Source organism: Sorex fumeus, unplaced genomic scaffold (assembly GCF_029834395.1).
Source record: "Sorex fumeus unplaced genomic scaffold, SorFum_2.1 ptg000122l, whole genome shotgun sequence".
NCBI lineage: Eukaryota > Metazoa > Chordata > Mammalia > Eulipotyphla > Soricidae > Sorex > Sorex fumeus.
Genome location: NW_026606179.1, coordinates 63,149,526 through 63,167,124, shown reverse-complemented (window position 1 = coordinate 63,167,124; position 17,599 = coordinate 63,149,526). Strand labels below are relative to the sequence as shown.

The 17,599-nt window shown below is 68.2% G+C and overlaps 1 protein-coding gene across 1 annotated transcript; it reads left to right on the top strand.

The window, feature by feature from the left end:
- Window positions 1-430: 430 nt before the first annotated feature.
- On the top strand, window positions 431-16,248 carry CBFA2T3 (CBFA2/RUNX1 partner transcriptional co-repressor 3). The gene is made up of 12 exons (XM_056135584.1): window positions 431-494; window positions 8,137-8,256; window positions 8,711-8,788; window positions 10,836-11,074; window positions 11,153-11,242; window positions 12,155-12,336; window positions 13,206-13,426; window positions 14,712-14,797; window positions 15,037-15,232; window positions 15,330-15,398; window positions 15,484-15,674; window positions 15,891-16,248. The coding sequence occupies exons 2-12, from the start codon at window positions 8,160-8,162 to the stop codon at window positions 16,155-16,157; spliced, it is 1,716 nt and encodes a 571-aa protein (XP_055991559.1). The 5' UTR covers window positions 431-494; window positions 8,137-8,159; the 3' UTR covers window positions 16,158-16,248.
- The last annotated feature ends 1,351 nt before the right edge of the window (window positions 16,249-17,599 follow it).

Below are 17,599 nucleotides of genomic sequence, written 5' to 3'. Positions count from 1 at the left end.
GCTGGGGCTGGAGGGGTCCAGACCAGCCAAGGGGACACGCTCCCGGCAGCACGGGGACGCTGCCGGTGGCCCCAGGCCCCCAGGTGTCGGGCCGCGGGCCGGCCCCAGGTGTCGGGGCTCGGACTGGCCCCAGGTGTCCGGGCGCGGGCCGCCCCCAGGTGTCTGGGCACGGGGACAAGTTGGTGCCCCCAGGTGTCCCGGGCGAGGGACCTCCCGGCCCCCGCAGGTGTCCGGCCGGCCGCCGGCGCCCCCTGCCGGCCGCGCGCAGCCCCGCGCCCGCCGCGCCGCTCCCCTGCCCGCGCCCGGGGCGGAGCGAGGCCGCGCGGGGCGCAGGTGGCGGCGCGCGGGCCGGGCCGGGCCGGGCCGGGCCGGGCCGGGCGGGCCGGGCGGGCCGGGCGGGCCGAGCCGACGCGGAGGCGGCGGGCGGCGGGCGCGGGCGACGGCGGCCCCGCGCGCTTTGTTCCCGCCGGGACGGACGGAGCCGCCGCCGGAGCGTAAGTGCCGCCCCCGCCCGCGAAGTTGCGGCGCGCGGGACCCGCGCGGGTGGCCGGGCCGGACTCGCCGGACTCGCCGGACTGAGGCCCCCCAGGGGCCGCGGGGGGCGGGGGCGGGTCCAGCGGCTCCCCCCGCCCCTCTTCCCGCCGCCGGGGGCTCGGGCGAAGTCCTGCAGGAGCCCCGGGCGGGGCGGCCGGGGTGAACAGCGGCGGGAGGGCCCGGGCCCCACCCGGGGGTCCTGCCGCTCTGGCCGCCGCCGGGCAGGTGCCGCGGGGGGCCGGGGAGCCCCGTCTGCGCGGCCGCGGTGAGGCCGGGCGTGGGCTGGACTCTGCCGGTCCCGCCTCCCGGCCGTGGCCGCTGGCCCGGGTCTGGGTGGCCGCCGACCGCGCGGCCAGGACGCGCCTCATGATGCCCCACTGGGTGTGGGCTTCCTGCACACCAGAGCGTCCACCCCGCGGACGGGGTTGGCTGGGGACAAAGGATGCGTCCGGTGTGGGGCCTGGCTGAGCTCACAAGTTGTTGCGGGGCTGGAGGAAGTTCCCACGCTCGGACTCGGGGAGACTGGGCTGGTCCTCACCTGTGGGCGGGCAGGCTGCCCGGAGCCTGGGCACGCTGGGAGGGCTGGCACCGTGCCCCCAGCCTGCGCTCCGCGGGCAGGGGGGTGGTGACCGCTCCTATCTGCCGTCGCAAGAAAGCGTGGCTGGGCCGTGGGACAGGAGCTGCACTGCGAGGGTCCTGGTGGACCCTGGCACTGCCCCCAGCCTGGCTTCTGTGCCACTCGGGCTGAGCAGGGCTGGTGGCCTGGGGGCCAGGGACGGATGCCTTGGGCTGCCTCCGGCCACCCACTGACCTGTGGTCAGGACCCCTTCCCTGTCCCCCGGTTACCCGCATAACCTAGTCCCCACCCGCTCTGATTTGGTTCACGTACTTTCCTTTCTGCCTGACTGGAAGAAATTAATTTCCCTTCCTCCACGAGGAATGTGCCACCATGGGCACTGATCGAGGAGAGATGTATCCAGCAGGGGGCCACGTGTCCTGGGGCTCTCCCGGTGTCCCCTCTCCAGGATCCTTTGAGCAGACCCCCGGGGCAGAGCGGGGCACCTGTCCTGTTCAATCAATTCGAATTCTCACTGCAGTCAGGGGAAGAAGTGACTGTGTGTGTAAGCGTCCACACATGTGTGCATGTGTATACCTATGTCTGTGTGTGCATACATCCATGCGTGTGTGTCCACGTGTGTGCATATGTGTGCCTTGTCTGTGTGCATGTGTGTCCATGCATATGTGCATGTATGTGCCTGTATGTGCATGCTCCACACGTGAGTGCGTGTGTGTTCATACATGTGTGTACATCTGCGCTTGTGTCCACATCTGCATGTGTGATGTCCACATGTGTGTATGTGCCCATATGTGTGTATGACTGTTTTCATGTGAATGTGTCTGTGTGTGCATATGTCTGACATCCACACATGTGTGCCGTGTGCCCATGTTCATGTCTGCATGTGTCCACGTGTGTGTGCATGTGTCCATGTCTGCACAGTCCCTACATGTGTGCATGTGTATTGTGTTTGTGTGCCCACTGTGTGTGTTCATGTGTGTCCCTGTGTGCAGCCAAGTGCACGTGTGTGTGCATGTACTCAGAGCCACACCCTGGGCATGGAGAGCTGCCAGACTTGGTCCCCAGTGCTCACCTGCCCTCACACTGGCCTGACCCTTTGGTCCCCACAGAGACTGACCTCCCCACGTGTGCTGCTGGGCCAGCCAGGCCCCTGCCGCCCACACCACCACCACACCGACCCTGGGAGCCCGCAGACCCCACCCACCTCACCTGGCTCTGTGGGGACCAAGGGACTTTTCTGAGGGAGCCATGTCCTCGACCACCTGGGGCCATGCTGCTCAGATATGGGCCTCTGGAGGCCAGGCTGGGGCACAGCTGGGTCAGTCTGTCCTCGTGCAGTCCCCGGCCTCAGCACCTGTCCTCTGCACGTGTCCCTTACTGTCTCCTGTGGGGACCCCAAGGCTGAGTGTCCAGAGGGGGACAAGGCCCAGCACTGTCCTGGAGGCCCATGCAGACCTGGGGGGGCAGCACAGAGGGACCCCCTGAGGCAGCCTGCCGGGTCCTGCTCCCCGGGTTTCCGTGTTGGGACCCCAACTCCCACGGAGCTCGTGCTGGGACTCCCCCTCCCACCCCTGCCCCCCCGGAGTAGCAGTGGGCAGTGTGGGACAAGCCCAGGATGGACGGGACAAGCCCCTCTGGGCTGTGCCTCAGTCAGGAAGCACACTGGCCGCGGGGTCTGGTGCAGGCGGGGGAGCAGGCGGGGGTCAGTGGCATATGTGTGCATATGTGTGCGTGTGTGTGTGTGTGTGTGCGTGTGCGTGTGTGTGCGTGTGCTTCTGTGTGTGTTTGCCTCTGCCCCATCTGCAGCTACAGAGCAGTGATTGGGCCTTTTGTGCTTCTGGAGTTGAAGGGAAAACAGCCGCGCTTGGCCCGAGGGATGGCCCAGCCCACCGCCAGTGCTCATCTCTGGCTCAGCGGCGGTGGCTCCAAACACCCCCCATGCTTGGGCAGGGAAGCCTGGCAGGTAGGGGAAGGGGCGTGTGAGAGGGTCTCCAGAGGTACCCTGAGCCTGCCCTGGGGATCCCCCGGAGGAGCATCTGGCAGAATGGGCGTGGAGGCGTCCTGCTGCTCAGCCAGGCCAGCGGACACTGCGCCGTGAGCTGACAGTTTCTCAGGCCACTGGCTCGTCCCTGAGGAGGACGAGAGACGCAGGACAGTGCTGGGGCCCAGGCACGTCCAGCAGCGGGCAGCGGGGACGGACAGGCCCAGTGGAGCCATGGCTGGGGCCGTCCTGTGGCCTCTGGCCAGTTCTCAGAACCAGCAGAACGTCCATGTGCTGTGGCTAGCAGGGACCTGTGGACAGTCACAGGGAATTGGACTGTGGGCAGCGCCCCTCCCACTCCCCTCTGAGCCCAGCATGTGTGAAGTCGGCAGGCCTGTCACTGTCCCCGTGCCCACCACCGGCTGGCAGGGCAGGACGCAGCCCAGACCCTGCAGGACACGCGTGGCCACACTCTCCATGGATGCCCAGATGCCATTCCCCCTCTGTGGCTCCCGTCTGGGACCCCGTGTCCCTCCTGCTGGGGCCCTCTGTCCACCCTTGCTCTCCTCGCCGTGGGTGCCCCAGGCTCAGTGGCCCCTAGGGCTGAGATTCCGCAACTGTCTGGCTTCGCCGACAGTTGTTTTTGGGTTTGTTTTGTTGACTTTTGGGGTCACAGCAGGGATGTGCGGGGGCCACTCCTGGCGGGTGCTCAAAGGACCCTATAGGATGTGGGGGTGGAGCCTGGGTGGGCTGCGTGCAAGGCCCTCTCCATGCACTCTCCCTCAGGGTGTCCGCTGTCATTCCCTGAGGTTGGTGCCCACGTGGCCCTTGGGCCTCCAGACCCTCGTGGAATGGGGCCTGCCGCCTTGTCTTGCTCACCCTTGGTGCAGGTCACGTGTGTGCCCACTGCCGCCGTCTGTTCCAGAACTTTCCGCCCCCCAGTCGCAGCCCTGCAGCCTCGTCACTGTCCATCTCTGGACTGTCCAGCAGAGCTGCTGTGGCCGGCCACCCAGGGGCTGCTCTGGACACTCCTCTCCCTCACGTCCGCCCCTCCCCCACTGCTTCGCCGTCTGATCATGTTCCGGATGTTTCTGTGAAGCTCCTTGGGTCCCCACTCCCCAGGGGCAGCGGGTGGGGTCCTGGGTTTGGGCGATGTTCCAGGACAGGCGGGAGCCAGGGCGCCACATGTGACCAAGTGGACAGCAGCCTTGCCCACGGTGAGCCGCGGTGGCGCCCTGGATGCACCCGTGAGCACCCGTTCCTGCCCTACCCATGGGCCTCGGGCAGCTGCTCAGGGACAAGGGACACTAGACAGGGGCAGGGTCTGTTCCTCCCTGGGAGGGACGGGCTGGGGAGCCCAGGCCCAGCCCAGCCCAGCGACGGACAGGTGGGGGCGTTGGGGACCATGAGGGCACACCAACAGGGACACAGACAGGGGCTGCGGGGGCGAGAGACCCTCCTGACACCCAGGCCCCGAGCCCTGTGGCCCAGCTGTGGACCGGGGGACACCTGGGTGAGTGGCCCCAAGCGGGGACAGTGTTCCACAGCCGCTGATGCACCAGGGCCGAGGACGGAGACGGCTGGGCTGGGTGGGGGCGGGGGGCACAGCTCCACAGCCTGGCCCCCGCCCAAGGAGGCCTGCGACCCCAGGGCCTGCGAGGCTGCAGGCGGGACCGGGGTGCGGGAGCTGGAGGTGCGGGTGTGACACCGCGGCCTGGGCTTGCCCAGCGAGCCGCGCTGCTCAGCAGCTCTCTGCCTCGGTGCTCCCCCTGCGGTGCTCTCGGTCCTGAGCGAAGCGACTCTGGGTCCAGAGAAGCACGCGGTGGGGCCACGAAGCTCTGGGGGACATCAGTACCACCTGCAACTCACTCATGTGGGGCGGCCCCCACCCCTCACCTGGGGGGACCCAAACCCCCCACCCCGCCACTCCCCCTCTTGCTCCCTGGCGGCTCAGGTGCCCTGTACCTGCTGTCCCCTACCAGCTCCTGTGCACAGAGGCGTCCTCCCCCACATGGCCCGGCCCACCTGCCTACGCTTCTCTGCACCTGGCCAGTGGCACCTCCCAACCTGTGTCTTTCCTGCCCCTCAGAGAGCTGCACACGGCCCGCCAGGACACTGGCTGGTCACAGGCAGCGCAGTGGCAGTCCCTGGCTGGGGGACTCCAGAGGCACCGGGCGCAGGACACAGCCTGGCAGGGGCGGCAGCCTGTCCAGGGGACGCCTCACGCCGCCCCAGGGGCCAGCCCGGATCGGGGCCTGCTAGCATCCAGGGCTGTGCCCCTCCCGCCTGTGCACGCTCGCACCCTGACCAGCTGTGCCTCAGGGCTCAGACTTGCTGGGAGCAGCCCGATGCCCACCTGGCCTGCCCGTGGGCTGTGCTGTGGGTGGGACGGGGGCGGGGAACGTGCTGGGATTGCGGGGACCACAAGGGGGGAGGGGCGGTGGGGAGTGGGGCTGTGGGAGGAGAGGAGGCTGGGGTGGGGCTGGGGGCTCAGCTCACCAGTTAGGGGCTTTACCACCTCCACCCTGAAGACCTTCCTCGTCCAGGAGCAGCTGGGGCCGGGGTAGCCGTTTGGTGATGGGGAATAAGGGAGGGACGCGCCTGCCAGGGAACCCCAGCTGGCACCATGCCACCACCTACCTCACACCCGGAAGCAGTGGGTCCGGGCCCTTGCCAGCGGGGGAGGGCTGAGGCCCTTGCCTGGCCCCTCCCGGCTGCTGGGTGTGATTAACGAAGTAATTAAAAGCAGGATGAGCTAATTGGCATTCGTTCATGTGGCAGATGTTTGTAATTGAGGCAGGGAACAATTTACCTGTTTACATAAACAGTGGCACGCAGCCTCTGGAACCCTCCTGAACCCGAGGGCTGAGTGCAGGGTCTGCGGGGAGCCCACCCCCTGTGCCCGACTGGCGGCCCCCAGCGTGAGGGGCCCCCTGCACCCGAGGGGAGCGTTCCCTCGGGGACCCACGGCAGAGGGTGCCCTGAGGGGCACGTCTGGGCGTGGGCTCGGCGTGCGGCAGCAGCTGAGTACCCCTGGCCGCCCCCACCCCAGCTGCCTTCAGACGTGTGTCCTGGGGTGACGGTGCCCCCAGCAGTGCCCCCAGGGGCAGAGGATGCGGGAGCTGCCTCATGGGAGTCGGGGTCAGCGACAGGGCGTCTCTGGTGTCCGTGGGGGACAAGCTGGCATCGCTCCAGCCCTCCGAGCCCTGGACACTTGTCTGCAAACACCTTGGCCCCTGGACCTTGTGCTAGCGCAGGAGGGCGAAAGAGGCACTTGGCAAAGCATGCACACACGTGCACAGTGAACCACACACAATCACGCATACACACGCACTTACAGCATATGCACACACGTGTGCGCACACGCATGTATGCACAATGTGTAACACAAGCACAAGAGTGGCAGTACACATACATGTGCATCAGCACACACACACACATACACACTTGCATGCACGCACGTAGCAGCCTCAGGCCCGGCTACACGGCAGCCGTGCACACACGCCTCCTCGGCCGCGTGGTGTCTGACCCCACACGAGGCCAGCTCGCAGCCCACGGTCTTGCTGGGAGCTTCCCCGCAGAGCTCAGGGCTGATGCCCGTGGGGACACTTCAACAGTGAGAGAATCGCGATGGGACGGCGCCAGGGGGCGGAGACAGGGGCGCCGCTGGGGTCTGAGACCACACTGCCCAGTGCCCAGAGCGGGGCGTGCTCACATGCATCTCCTGGCCCCTCCCCGGCCGTGGGGTCACGGGGGCAGCAGAGAGGGCAGGAGGACGAGCCCAGGCTGCGAGTAGCAGCCCTGCAGAGTGTTCTGGAGGGCAGCTGCACTGTGGACAGGGGTGGGTGGGCCGGACCCTCCACGCTCTCCCCGGCTCTAGCTGGGCTGGCAGCTTCCTCTGTCGGGGGCCTGGGTCAGTCTGGGACACCTGGCGCCCGGGGGCAGTGGGCAGCAGGGGTGGGGGATGGGAGGGGCCGGGCAGGGCAGGTGGCCAACATGGGAGACGGGCCTGCCTGGCCCCTGCTCCCAGGGCTGCAGAGACACACGAGGACTCGGGGGTGGCCCCTCCCCAGGGCCTGCCCCACCCCCAGCCCTCACAGACAAGCCGGTGCAGTCCGAGGGGCCCCTCTGCTGCGGCCCCTGCCCCTCCGCCTGTGATGCTTGCTGGTCTTGGAGACATGGCCGGGCCCAGGCAGCTGCTGCCCAGGTCAGCTCTCCCGGGCCCCCAGGGGCAGCAAGGCGGAGGGCATGTCCCCGAGCCCCTGACCCCTGCCCGCTGGCTGGCACCCCTGGGGCGGGCCCCTGCCCCAGCCCTGTCCCATGAAGGGCTGGCGGGGCCCCGGGGCCTGAGCTCCCGCGTGTCCCAGGCACAGCTGCGGCACACGTGTGCCCAGCCATCACCCTGACAGGCGGCGAGTGCCAGGGGACGGGGGGGGGGGGTGGCGCTTGCAGCTGGGGGACAGCAGGTGTCTGCAGAGCCCGGCCCCGGGTCCCCACCCCCTCCCGCCTGTGGGGCAGCCCACTCAGGGCAGTGGGGTCTGCTGGTAGCTCACGGGGCAGAGACCCCACCCACCTTGGCAGCCGAGCCCCCCAAATCCCAGTGCTGAAGGCTTGGGGGGCCATCGATCCTCACGCTGAAGACAGGGGCCTGGCCGCTGCGTTGGGACGGAGCCGTCGGGCCCGCCCAGGACGGGGTCCTGCTGGTCAGCCAGCCGGGGTCTCAGAGCCATGTCTGGGGGCAGGTGGGGGCCTGCCTCGGCCCAAGAGTGACCGTACCTGGGCTGGCCTGGGACTTGCTCGGCAGGAGGGTGGCACTGGCCACGCCCCACGGCTGGTGCCGTGCCCTCCCTGGGACACCCACACGCGGCCTGCCCTGTGCCCTGGTGGCCCGGTCTCCTTCCTGGACTTGGGACACACTCGGTTCTGGGGCTGCTGGGAGCCGGGGGGAGGAAGGCCTGTGTCCTGGCCACCACCTGAGCACACGGCCGCGGCACGTGGACGTGGGCATGCTTGGCCCACCTCACTCCTGCCTGCATCCCTGCAGCCTGACCGGACGAGGCTGCAGCCATGCCAGACTCACCCGCCGAGCTGAGGACGCAGCCCCGGGCCACACCCTCTTCGACCCACGGGGCCATAAGACAGGCGCCCTCCACACCTCAACCCAGTGAGTACAGTGGCTGGTTCCAGGTCTCAGAGCCGGGCGCAGGGGGCTGGGTTCCCGGCACCGACCCTCCGTGGAGGCACCGAGGGCAGATGTGAGGCTCCCGTCTGGGTCCCTGCGTCCCACTGCCCTCCTGGGTGTCCCTCTGGGAGGCTTCCCTGGGACAGGCTGACCGGGCACTGGCCCTGGGCTGCAGCCCGAGTTCATGGGGGGGCACGGTGTGGGGGCAACCAGGGGCTCCCCAGACTGTTCTCACCGGGCAGTCCCGTCCTGCACGTCCTTCCAGAGCTGTCCTTCAGCGTCCAGCCCTGGGTGGGCAGCAGTGGCCCCACACCCTGCTGGAAAGAGGCCTTGGCCCGAGGCCCTTGAAACCCTGTGTTCTGGCCCCTGCTCAGCAGAGCCGGGGCCGGGGGCTGGGCCCCTCGCTCCTGCTGACCCCTCTCCCTCTGTCCTGCAGATCCCGATGACGGGCCCGCCTTGCCACTGCCGCCCGGCCGTCTGCACGGCTGCCTGAAGTGGTCCATGGTCTGCCTCTGTGAGTACAGCCCCCCGTGGCCTCAGTTTCCCCACCCATGCTCTGGCTGCTTGGTCAGGGCTGGGGGGGGGGGGGGCGGCTGGGTCCCTCGGCCCAGCCCCAGGGCTGGCGTGTCCCCTGCCTCGGCGGGACACGTGTGTGGTCTAACTTAGTAACACACCTGTTCTGGGCGCGAAGGCCCTGTGGCCAGGGCTATTTTCGGAGTCTCTGTGACAAGCGCCGAGGCTGCACGGGTGGACCGAGCGGCGGGTAAGGGCTCCCTGGGGTGCTCAGGCCAGGGGCACAAGCGGAGATGTGGCCACGGTCAGACCCCTGCGCCCACGAGCCCTGCACATGGGGGACACATGCCCTGATCTGTGTGCCTGGGTGCAGGCATGGGGCCTCCGGACACTGGGGGGCAAGGGTCGGGGCTCCCGTGCAGACAGACCCTCAGCATTGGGTGCTGTGGGGGTCCCAGGGTGGCGGCTGCATGGGGGTCCCAGAGCAGGATGGGCTGAGTGGGGGTCCCAGAGCAAGATGGGCTGTGTGGGGGTCCCAGGGTGGGGGGCTGCGTGGGGTCCCAGAGCAGGAAGGACTGCATGGGGGTCCCAGAGCCGGAGGGGCTGAGTGAGGGTCCCAGGGTGGGGGACTGCGTGGGGGTCCCAGGGTGGGGGGCTGTGTGGGGGTCCCAGAGCAGGATATGCTACGTGGGGGTCCCAGGGTGGGGGGCTGCGTGGGGTCCCAGAGCAGGACGGGCTGCGTGGAGGTCCCAGGGTGGGGGCCTGCGTGGGGGTCCCAGAGCAGGAAAGACTGCGTGGGGGTCCCAGAGCAGGAGGGGCTGCGTGGGAGTCCCAGGGTGGGGTGGAGGGCTGAGTGGGGATCCCAGAGCAGGAAGGACTGCTTGGGTGTCCCAGAGCAGGAGGGGCTGTGTGGGGGTCCCAGAGCAGGATGGGCTGAGTGGGGGTCCCAGGGTGGGGGACTGCGTGGGGTCCCAGAGCAGGACAGGCTGCGTGGGGGTCCACAGTGGGGGTTCCCAGACGGGCCACTGTGGGCCTGCAAGTTCAGGGGCTCAGAACTGAGGGGCCGGCGCCTGTGGGTCTGTGTCCTCAGAAGGACCGTGGCTGGGCCTGCCCGTGAACATCGTGTGCCCACCCTGGGTCCCTCCCTCCCGGACAGCTGCTGCCCTCAGTGGACTCTCACGCCCGATGCCCTGTGCCCAGGCCACATGTGGACAGTGGCGTGCTGGGCCCAGGAGCTGGCTCTGTTCAGCCCAGCGCCTCTGTGTGGGTCCTGCTCCCAGAACACAGAGGGGCTGTATGCCAGGGGCAGGTGCCCACCATGGCCACAAGCGTCAAGCCGGTCACTGAGGTTGTCTGGCCACTGCGCCCGGTCACTCAGCAGCAGCTGCTCACCGCCCAGACGGGGCGAGAGGGACCCAGGGGATCCAGAGCCAGCCCTGACCATGCCGGCCTCTGGAGGGCCCCTGGCTGTCTCTGCAGGGGTCGGGTAGTCAGTGTTGCTGGCAGGAGGAGCTCAGGCCTATAGGGTTCCGTGGCCACTTGCTGGTGCTGCCAGGCTGAGGGGCTGGGGCTGTACCCCACTGTCCCTCCTACCTCCCCAGGCCCAGGAGCGTCTGCAGCTGGGAAGAGCCGGGCTTTAAGGCTGTTCACTGACCACAGGGGTGTGGGGCTGTCTGAGCCTGGGGTGACCCCAGGGTGCTGCAGTCCCAGATCAGTCCTGAGGTGGGAGTCAGGGCAGGGGCACTGGGGGCAGGGAGGTGGCGCGGGGTCCTGACCAGCTCTTCTCCTGGGCCTCAGCGATCCACAGACAGCACGGGCTCCCGGGCCCCGTCCTCCGTGGGCAGTGCCTCTGGACACTTCTCTGGACTCCTGGGGAGGGGCTTCCTGGCCTTTGGGGGACCCTGCGGCCCACAGTGTGGCGGGCCTGGCCTCACTGCACAGAGCAGAGCCGGGTCCGGGAGGGCGGACCTGCCCCTCTGGGCAGGGACGGTCAGCGCAGTGTCCTGGGGGTCGTGTGGCTCTCACGCCCGCCCACCGTCTCTCTGCAGTGATGAACGGTGGCCACTCGCCCACAGTCCTGAGTGGGGCCCCAGCCACGCCCAATGGGGTCAGCAGCAGGCCGGCCGCCTCGTCCACCGCCATGCTGTGCCCACAGCACCTGCCCCCCGCCTGCGGCGCCCGGCAGCTGGGCAAGCTCAAGCGCTTCCTCACCACGCTGCAGCAGTTCGGCCGCGACATCTCCCCCGAGATCGGGGCGCGCGTGCGGTCCCTGGTGCTGGGGCTCGTGGTGAGTGGGGGCGGGCGGGCGGGCGGGGGCGTGGGGGGCTGGCAGGCAGCGCCTTGGCCTGACCGCGTGCCCCCCCAGAACTCCACGCTGACCATCGAGGACTTCCACTCCCGGCTGCAGGAGGCCACCAACTTCCCCCTGCGCCCGTTCGTCATCCCCTTCCTGAAGGTGAGCAGCTCCCGTGCCCCCGGACCCGCCAGCGGCCGGCCAGCCAGGGCAGGGCCCTGCCGACTCCAGGCCACTGGCAAGCCTCAGCCCCGAGGCCGGAGCCTCCGGTCTGGAGCAGCGGCCACTGCGCCCGGGCGGCAGGGTCTGGGGCCTACAGCAGCCAGGAGGGCCGCCTCGGGGCAGTCTGCCCAGGGAGACGGGGCAGGGGTCAGAGGGCAGAGAAGCAAAACTGCGAGTCCCGGCTGTGTTGGACACAGGACACGGGGGACGTGGACATCACCCCTTCAGTGGGCCCCGGCAGGCCCCCGACTCCTGTAGGGGCCAGTGCCCTGGGCTCCCCTGCAGCTGGCACGGTGTTGGGGCCCAGGGCTCTCGCGGCCAGCCCCACCAGCCAGACAGGAGGGTAAGCCCAGCCTTGGGTCTCTGCCCACTCTGTGGGCGGGTGTCCCCACCACAAGGCGCCCCGGGTCTCGCTCCCTCTGCGGGCTGGGCCCTCTCCAGAACCCGGGGGTGCTCCCAGCTGGCCAGGACTCCAGGTGTCTCACGCCCTCCACTGCGGTGCCTGCCGCCCCGTGCGGTGGCCAGTGGAAGGCGAGAGGGACTTTCGCTCACGGTTCCTGCCCCTCCTGCGCCCCACAGATGGTGGCTGGCCCGTGCTCAGTTCCCCAAACAATGGCAGGCCCCGTGCGGGCAACCCAGAAATGCACTGGCCGTGGGCAGGCAGGGGCGTACGCACCTGTGGTGGCTTTGGAGGCCCCTGCCTGCAGCCCAGCAGCTGTGACCCTCCCACGCAGCTGCAGGGCCAGGCAGACCGGCCAGCGGCCTGAGTGGCAGTGGGCAGTGGGCGACACAAGGGCATCACCGGCCATTCCTGGGGTGCGTGGCATGCCCAGAGCAGCCCCTTCCCCGCAGGCCAGTCTCCCCGAGCTGCAGCACGAGCTGGCCCACTGTGCCCGCCTGGCCAAGCAGACGCCCGCCCAGTACCTGGCCCAGCACGACCACCTGCTGTTGGACGCCGACGCGGCCTCCTCCCCGCCCGACTCTGACCTCCTGCTGGACGCCCATGAGAATGGCAAGCGCAGGACGCCAGACAGGTGTGCCTGCTCCCCCACGCCGCCGCTCCCCGAGAATCTGCCGTACCCAGGAATAGGCCCAGATCCTCATGGCACCCCAGGAACCTGCCTTACCTGCCAGGCCCCTGTGCCCCGAGAACCTCATTATCTCTCAAAATCCTGTCATGGCCCAGAGCCCCACCGTACCCCAGAACCCCTCCTGCCCTGCAAGTACTCAGCCTGCAATTCCCCAGGAAGGTCTTGCTTTTCATTTCTTTGTTTTGTTTTTTTGTTTGTTTGGTTTTTTTTTTTTTTGCTTTTTGGGTCATACCCAGCAATGCTCAGGGGTCACTCACTCCTGACTCTGTGCTCAGGAATCACTCCTGGCGGTGCTTGGGAACGGAACCTGGGTCAGTCGCACACAAGGCAAGACCCCTGCCCATTGCACCATCTCTCTGGCTGCCGTCCCTAGGAAGGTGTTCCGGTCCCAGCCCTTGCCAGGCCCACAGGCTGCAGAGGCAACTGCCCACACAGGACCCCTGCTGGCCAGGTTTGGGCCGACCAGGGTGGGAGCAGGGCCAGAGGTCCCACAGTGTCACCGTCCTTCCGTGGGGCCATGGCTCAGAGCAGCAGCTGGCTAGTGCCTGGCTGAGGTGCCTGTCCAGCTGCATGCAAGGCCCAGTTGGCCCGTGGAAGCTGGGCACCCTTTGTGGCCCTCAGCAAAAGGCCTCCAGGCCCCAGGAGCCCACACTGGGCAGAGGCAGCTTGCTGAGCCTCAGGTGGGGGCCTACCGAGGGCCTGAGCCTTGTGGCTCATGCCCCCTCCCTCCATTGGCACCCTAACCCACTCCCTGGACCCGTGTCCGTGGCTCGAGCTGGGCCAGCCCCTGACCTCACTGCTTCTCGGACTAGGACCAAAGAGAACGGCTGCGACCGAGACGCCCCAGACCCCGACCCGCTCAGCAAACGGCCCTGCACGCTGAGCCCTGCACAGCGCTGCAGCCCCAGCGACGGGCCACACCCCACGCCCCCTCCCCACTACTGCCTGGAGGACATGGCCATGGCCCACCACTTCCGCAACCCCTACGGCCACCCGGACCCCAGAGAGCTGCGTGAGCACTATCGGCATGTGGGTGAGTGCCTCTGCCTGCGGGAGCACAGAGCCTGCCTGCGGGAGCACCGTGGGAGCACAACTCAGGGAGCATCCAGGGGGCAGGTTGCGGAAGTGGTGCCCAGAAGGTCCCCAGGGTCCCTGAGCATACAGGGCCTGGGGAGCCGCCCTTCCAGCCACAGCCTGGGGACGGCCAGGCCAGGGCTCCAGGATGCCCAGCGGAGTGGGACGGAGTTGGACACACAGCTCTCGGCTGTGGGGCCTGTCTTCCTGGAGGGAGAAGGGGAGAGGGAGAGGAGGTGTGAGAGGAGCTGTGAGCCCTCTGCAGTAAGACCCCGGGACAAGTGGACACTTGCAGGCCCGAGGCCTGGACTCTGAGGGACAGTGAGCTCTCATGAGCACCTGTACAGGGTCCAGTCCAAGTGTGGGGTGGTGGCTTGGCGGGGGTGTGGGGTGGTGGCTTGGCGGGGCTGAGCGGGGGACTGCCGTGCTGTCCCCCAGGGCTCCCATGGGTCTGAGTTCAGCTTCCCCGCGTGCATGGACACCAGTGGTCCATGCCCGCCTGCCTTCTCCATCCCTTGGGAAGAGGGTTCCGGCCATGGAGGAGTTAGGCAGCCCCCTCCAACCGTGCAGGCTGGGTGGGGCCCACACTGCCCTCCCTCACCGGGGCCTGAGCGAGTCTAACCAGGAGCAGCACACCAGGGTGTGGGGGCGGTGCAGGGACATCTGACCTCGGGGTTGGTGGGGGCTGAGCAGGGGGACCCTGGCTGGACCAAGGTCAGGAAAGGGCAGAGGTCAGGCCAGGGCTAGCTGGTTCCAGCTGGTTTTACACTACAGGGCACTAGGCAAGAGGCCTGGTGCCGGGTATCCTTCGTCACCCTCCATCCTCCCGCGTGGGCACGGCCACAGTCCGGCTGGGGGCGCAGGGACAAAGGGGAGCTCAGAGCGAGAGCACGGGACTGGGGTGTTTGGGGTGTTGGTCTGGTCAGAAGCATGGGCGGGGCCTGGTACATGGGCGTGGCTTGTTTTGTGGGCGTGGCCAGCACGGTGGGTGGCCTTGTATGGGCGGGTCCTGGCAGCAGGCGTGGCTTGATGTGTGGGTGGGACTTAGCAGTGGGCGGGGCTTGGCATGTGGGCGGGGCCGGTGCAGTGGGTGGCTTGTTGTATGGGCGGGCCTATCAGTGGGCGTGGCTTGACGAGTGGGCGGGACTTAGCAGTGGGCCGGGCCTGAACTGTGGGCGTGGTTTGAGGGAAGGGCAGGGACTGAGGATACGGGCCGGGCCTGAAATGTCCACCTGCCCTTCCAGGGGTGCATGGGGCGCGACCAGAGGAGGTGATTGACCACAGGCTCACGGAGCGAGAGTGGGCCGAGGAATGGAAGCACCTCAACAACGTGAGTGTCCAGTCTGGGCGAAGGGCACTGAGGCTAACCCGTGGCTTGGACGAGCTAGGGCGGGGCGGGGTGTTTCTGGGCCCACCTCCCCCAGCCTGCCTGGCCATTTCCGGTCAGCTCTGCGGAGCATCGCAGCAGATGGTAGCTTGAGTTGGGCTCTGGCACTTTGCGCGGTGGGTCCGCCTGCGCTGGGCAGCACACGCCGGCCGTGCCCACCCACCCACTCCCACCACCCCCAGCTCCTGAACTGCATCATGGACATGGCCGAGAAGACGCGGCGGTCGCTGACCGTCCTGCGCCGCTGCCAGGAAGCCGACCGGGAGGAGCTCAACCGCTGGGTTCGGCGCTACAACGCCTCCGAGGACCCCAAGAAGGGCCCCCCGCCCCCCACCCGGCCCCTCGGCAGCTCCGTGGGCGTGGGGGGGTCTCAGCCAGGTGCGGGGCAAGGACGAGGCCCACCCGGACCCCCGCAGCGCCTGCCACCTGGAGGGAGGTGGCGGGGCAGAGGGTGACGGTGGCCCGGCCCTTTCAGACGCCGCCCGGGACCTGCTGCCGCGGGGACTCCCCAGCTGCATGCCCGAGGAGATCTGGAGGAAGGCTGGTGAGCGGGCGGGCGGGCTGCGCGGGCGGGGTCCTTGCCCTGCGGGGCCCACGGCGCGCAGCTGCCCACCGCCGCTTCCCCGCAGAGGAGGCGGTGAACGCGGTGAAGCGCCAGGCCATGTCCGAGCTGCAGAAGGCCGTGTCGGACGCCGAGCGCAAGGCGCACGAGCTCATCAGCACCGAGCGCGCCAGGATGGAGCGGGCGCTGGCCGCGGCGCGCAGGCAGGCCTCGGAGGACGCGCTGGCCGCCGCCAGCCAGCAGGAGGACTCCAGCGAGGTGGGAACCCGGGGAGCCCGGGTGTCCGCGCAGACGGGGACGGGGCAGTACTCCCACCGGCCCCGGCCCCGGGGGCAAACGGGCACCTTGCGGGGGAGGGGGCCGGAGCGGCGCAGCCGCGGAGTGCGGGGCTTTCCGCGACCCCTGGCTGCCCGAGGCGTGACCGCGGCAGGCTGGACCCCGGGGCTCCACCCTGACTGCTCCTCTCCCGTCTAGAGCTGCTGGAACTGCGGGCGCAGGGCCAGCGAGACCTGCAGCGGCTGCAACGCGGCGCGGTACTGCGGCGCCTTCTGCCAGCACCGGGACTGGGAGCGGCACCACCACGTGTGCGGCCAGGGCGTGCAGGGCCCCGCGGCCACCGCGCCCGGGCCAGCGCCCGGCCCGCCCGAGGCCGCCGCCGCCGCCGCCAGCCCCCGCCAGGCCGGCTCCGCGGAGCCTGCTGGCCCCGGCTCGCCCAGCTCGCTGGACGCTGCGCCCCACTGACGGTCAGGCCAGTCTGTGCGCCCGCGGCCCGGCCCCCAGAGGACACAGTGGCCCTGGGGCCCAACGTCCGAGTCGCTGCTGCTGCTGCTGCTGCTGCTGCTGTGTCTCCTACGGAAATCCAGAACTGGCAGAAACGCGCTCAGCTGTCCAGCCTCTGCTCCCGGCCAGCCCTCCCGGTCCGTGCTTTCAGCCACAGTGCAGGTCTAACTGTCCCGTGGCCTGAACCTTCCATGAAGAAGTGGGGCCGGGGTTGGCAGATGAGCTACTCTGGGGCGGGGCGGAGGTGGCTCTCCTCCCTAATTAAAATGGGCAAAAGAAAAACATTTTATAGTTGGAGTTCTGAGCCACGTGTCACCAAAGGTGCTCCAGGTGCACGGGGCCAGAAGGACTGTGAAAAAAAGCTTCCATTTCCAATTCAAGAAACGTTTTTTGTTTCAAGATTTCCCCCCTCAAATGTTGAACTCTGGCTTTAAGTAGAAAAGTTTGTTGTTGTTTTTTTAAAGCAAAGGAAGCAGACCTGTAAACTACCTTACCAGCTAGCCAGCCAAGGACACCAAACACACCTCTGCCCCCAGGGAAATCCCCAGAGCAAACCCACTTGGAAGACCACGGCTACCTATCCAAGCCCCCTGCCCTCCCCGGGCCCTCCACGTCTACGTCCCTGATGAATGCAGTCCCAAGTGTGCGTGGCATGGGTGTCCTGTGTGCAAGTTTCAGTGAGCGTGGCATGTGTGAGTGTCCCCTGTGCATGTTCCGAGTGCGCGTGGCACATGTGAGTGTCCTGTGAGAGTGTCCTGAGTGCGTATGTTGTGTGTGTCCTGTGAGCGTGTCCAAGGCACTTGGCGTGTCCCGTGTGCATGTCCCGAGTGTGCGTGGCGTGTGCACGGTCTCCCGTCTGTGTGTGTGCACGCAGCAGGCCTGCCTCAGTGACTTGACACAACGTTTCCTTCGTCCACTCATGAAGCAAGGGCTCGTGTGTCCTTCCCAGACAGCAGCCAGTACTCTGCACACAACTGGGGCATCCTGGGTGGATCTTGGACAGTTTCCCGCTGGGGCAGCCCGGGCCCTGCCCCTCCTGCCCCGCGGCTTCACCTCTACCTCCTCCACGCCCCCGCCCGCCGCAGCCCCTCGCATTGGCAGCTCTGCCGGCCCCACTTTTGCAGAAAAAGGCAAACCACAGGAGTTCAGCGCCCTGCAGCCGCCTGCCCCTCGGCGCGTTCCCAGGGAGAGCCCCATTCTCGCCTTGCCCTGGGCCCGCTCCACGCGCGGCCACTCCGGAAAGACGAAGAAGAGAGACCCGGCCGCGGTCGGTCACCTGGACTCAGGGGGGGCCCGGGCCCGGTGCGATGCTGGAGGATCAGCTACTGGAGGTTCTGGTCCACAGAGGCGGGAAGTCCCTAGGACGTTAATGTGAATGTATATAACCCTTGCCCAGGTCCAAA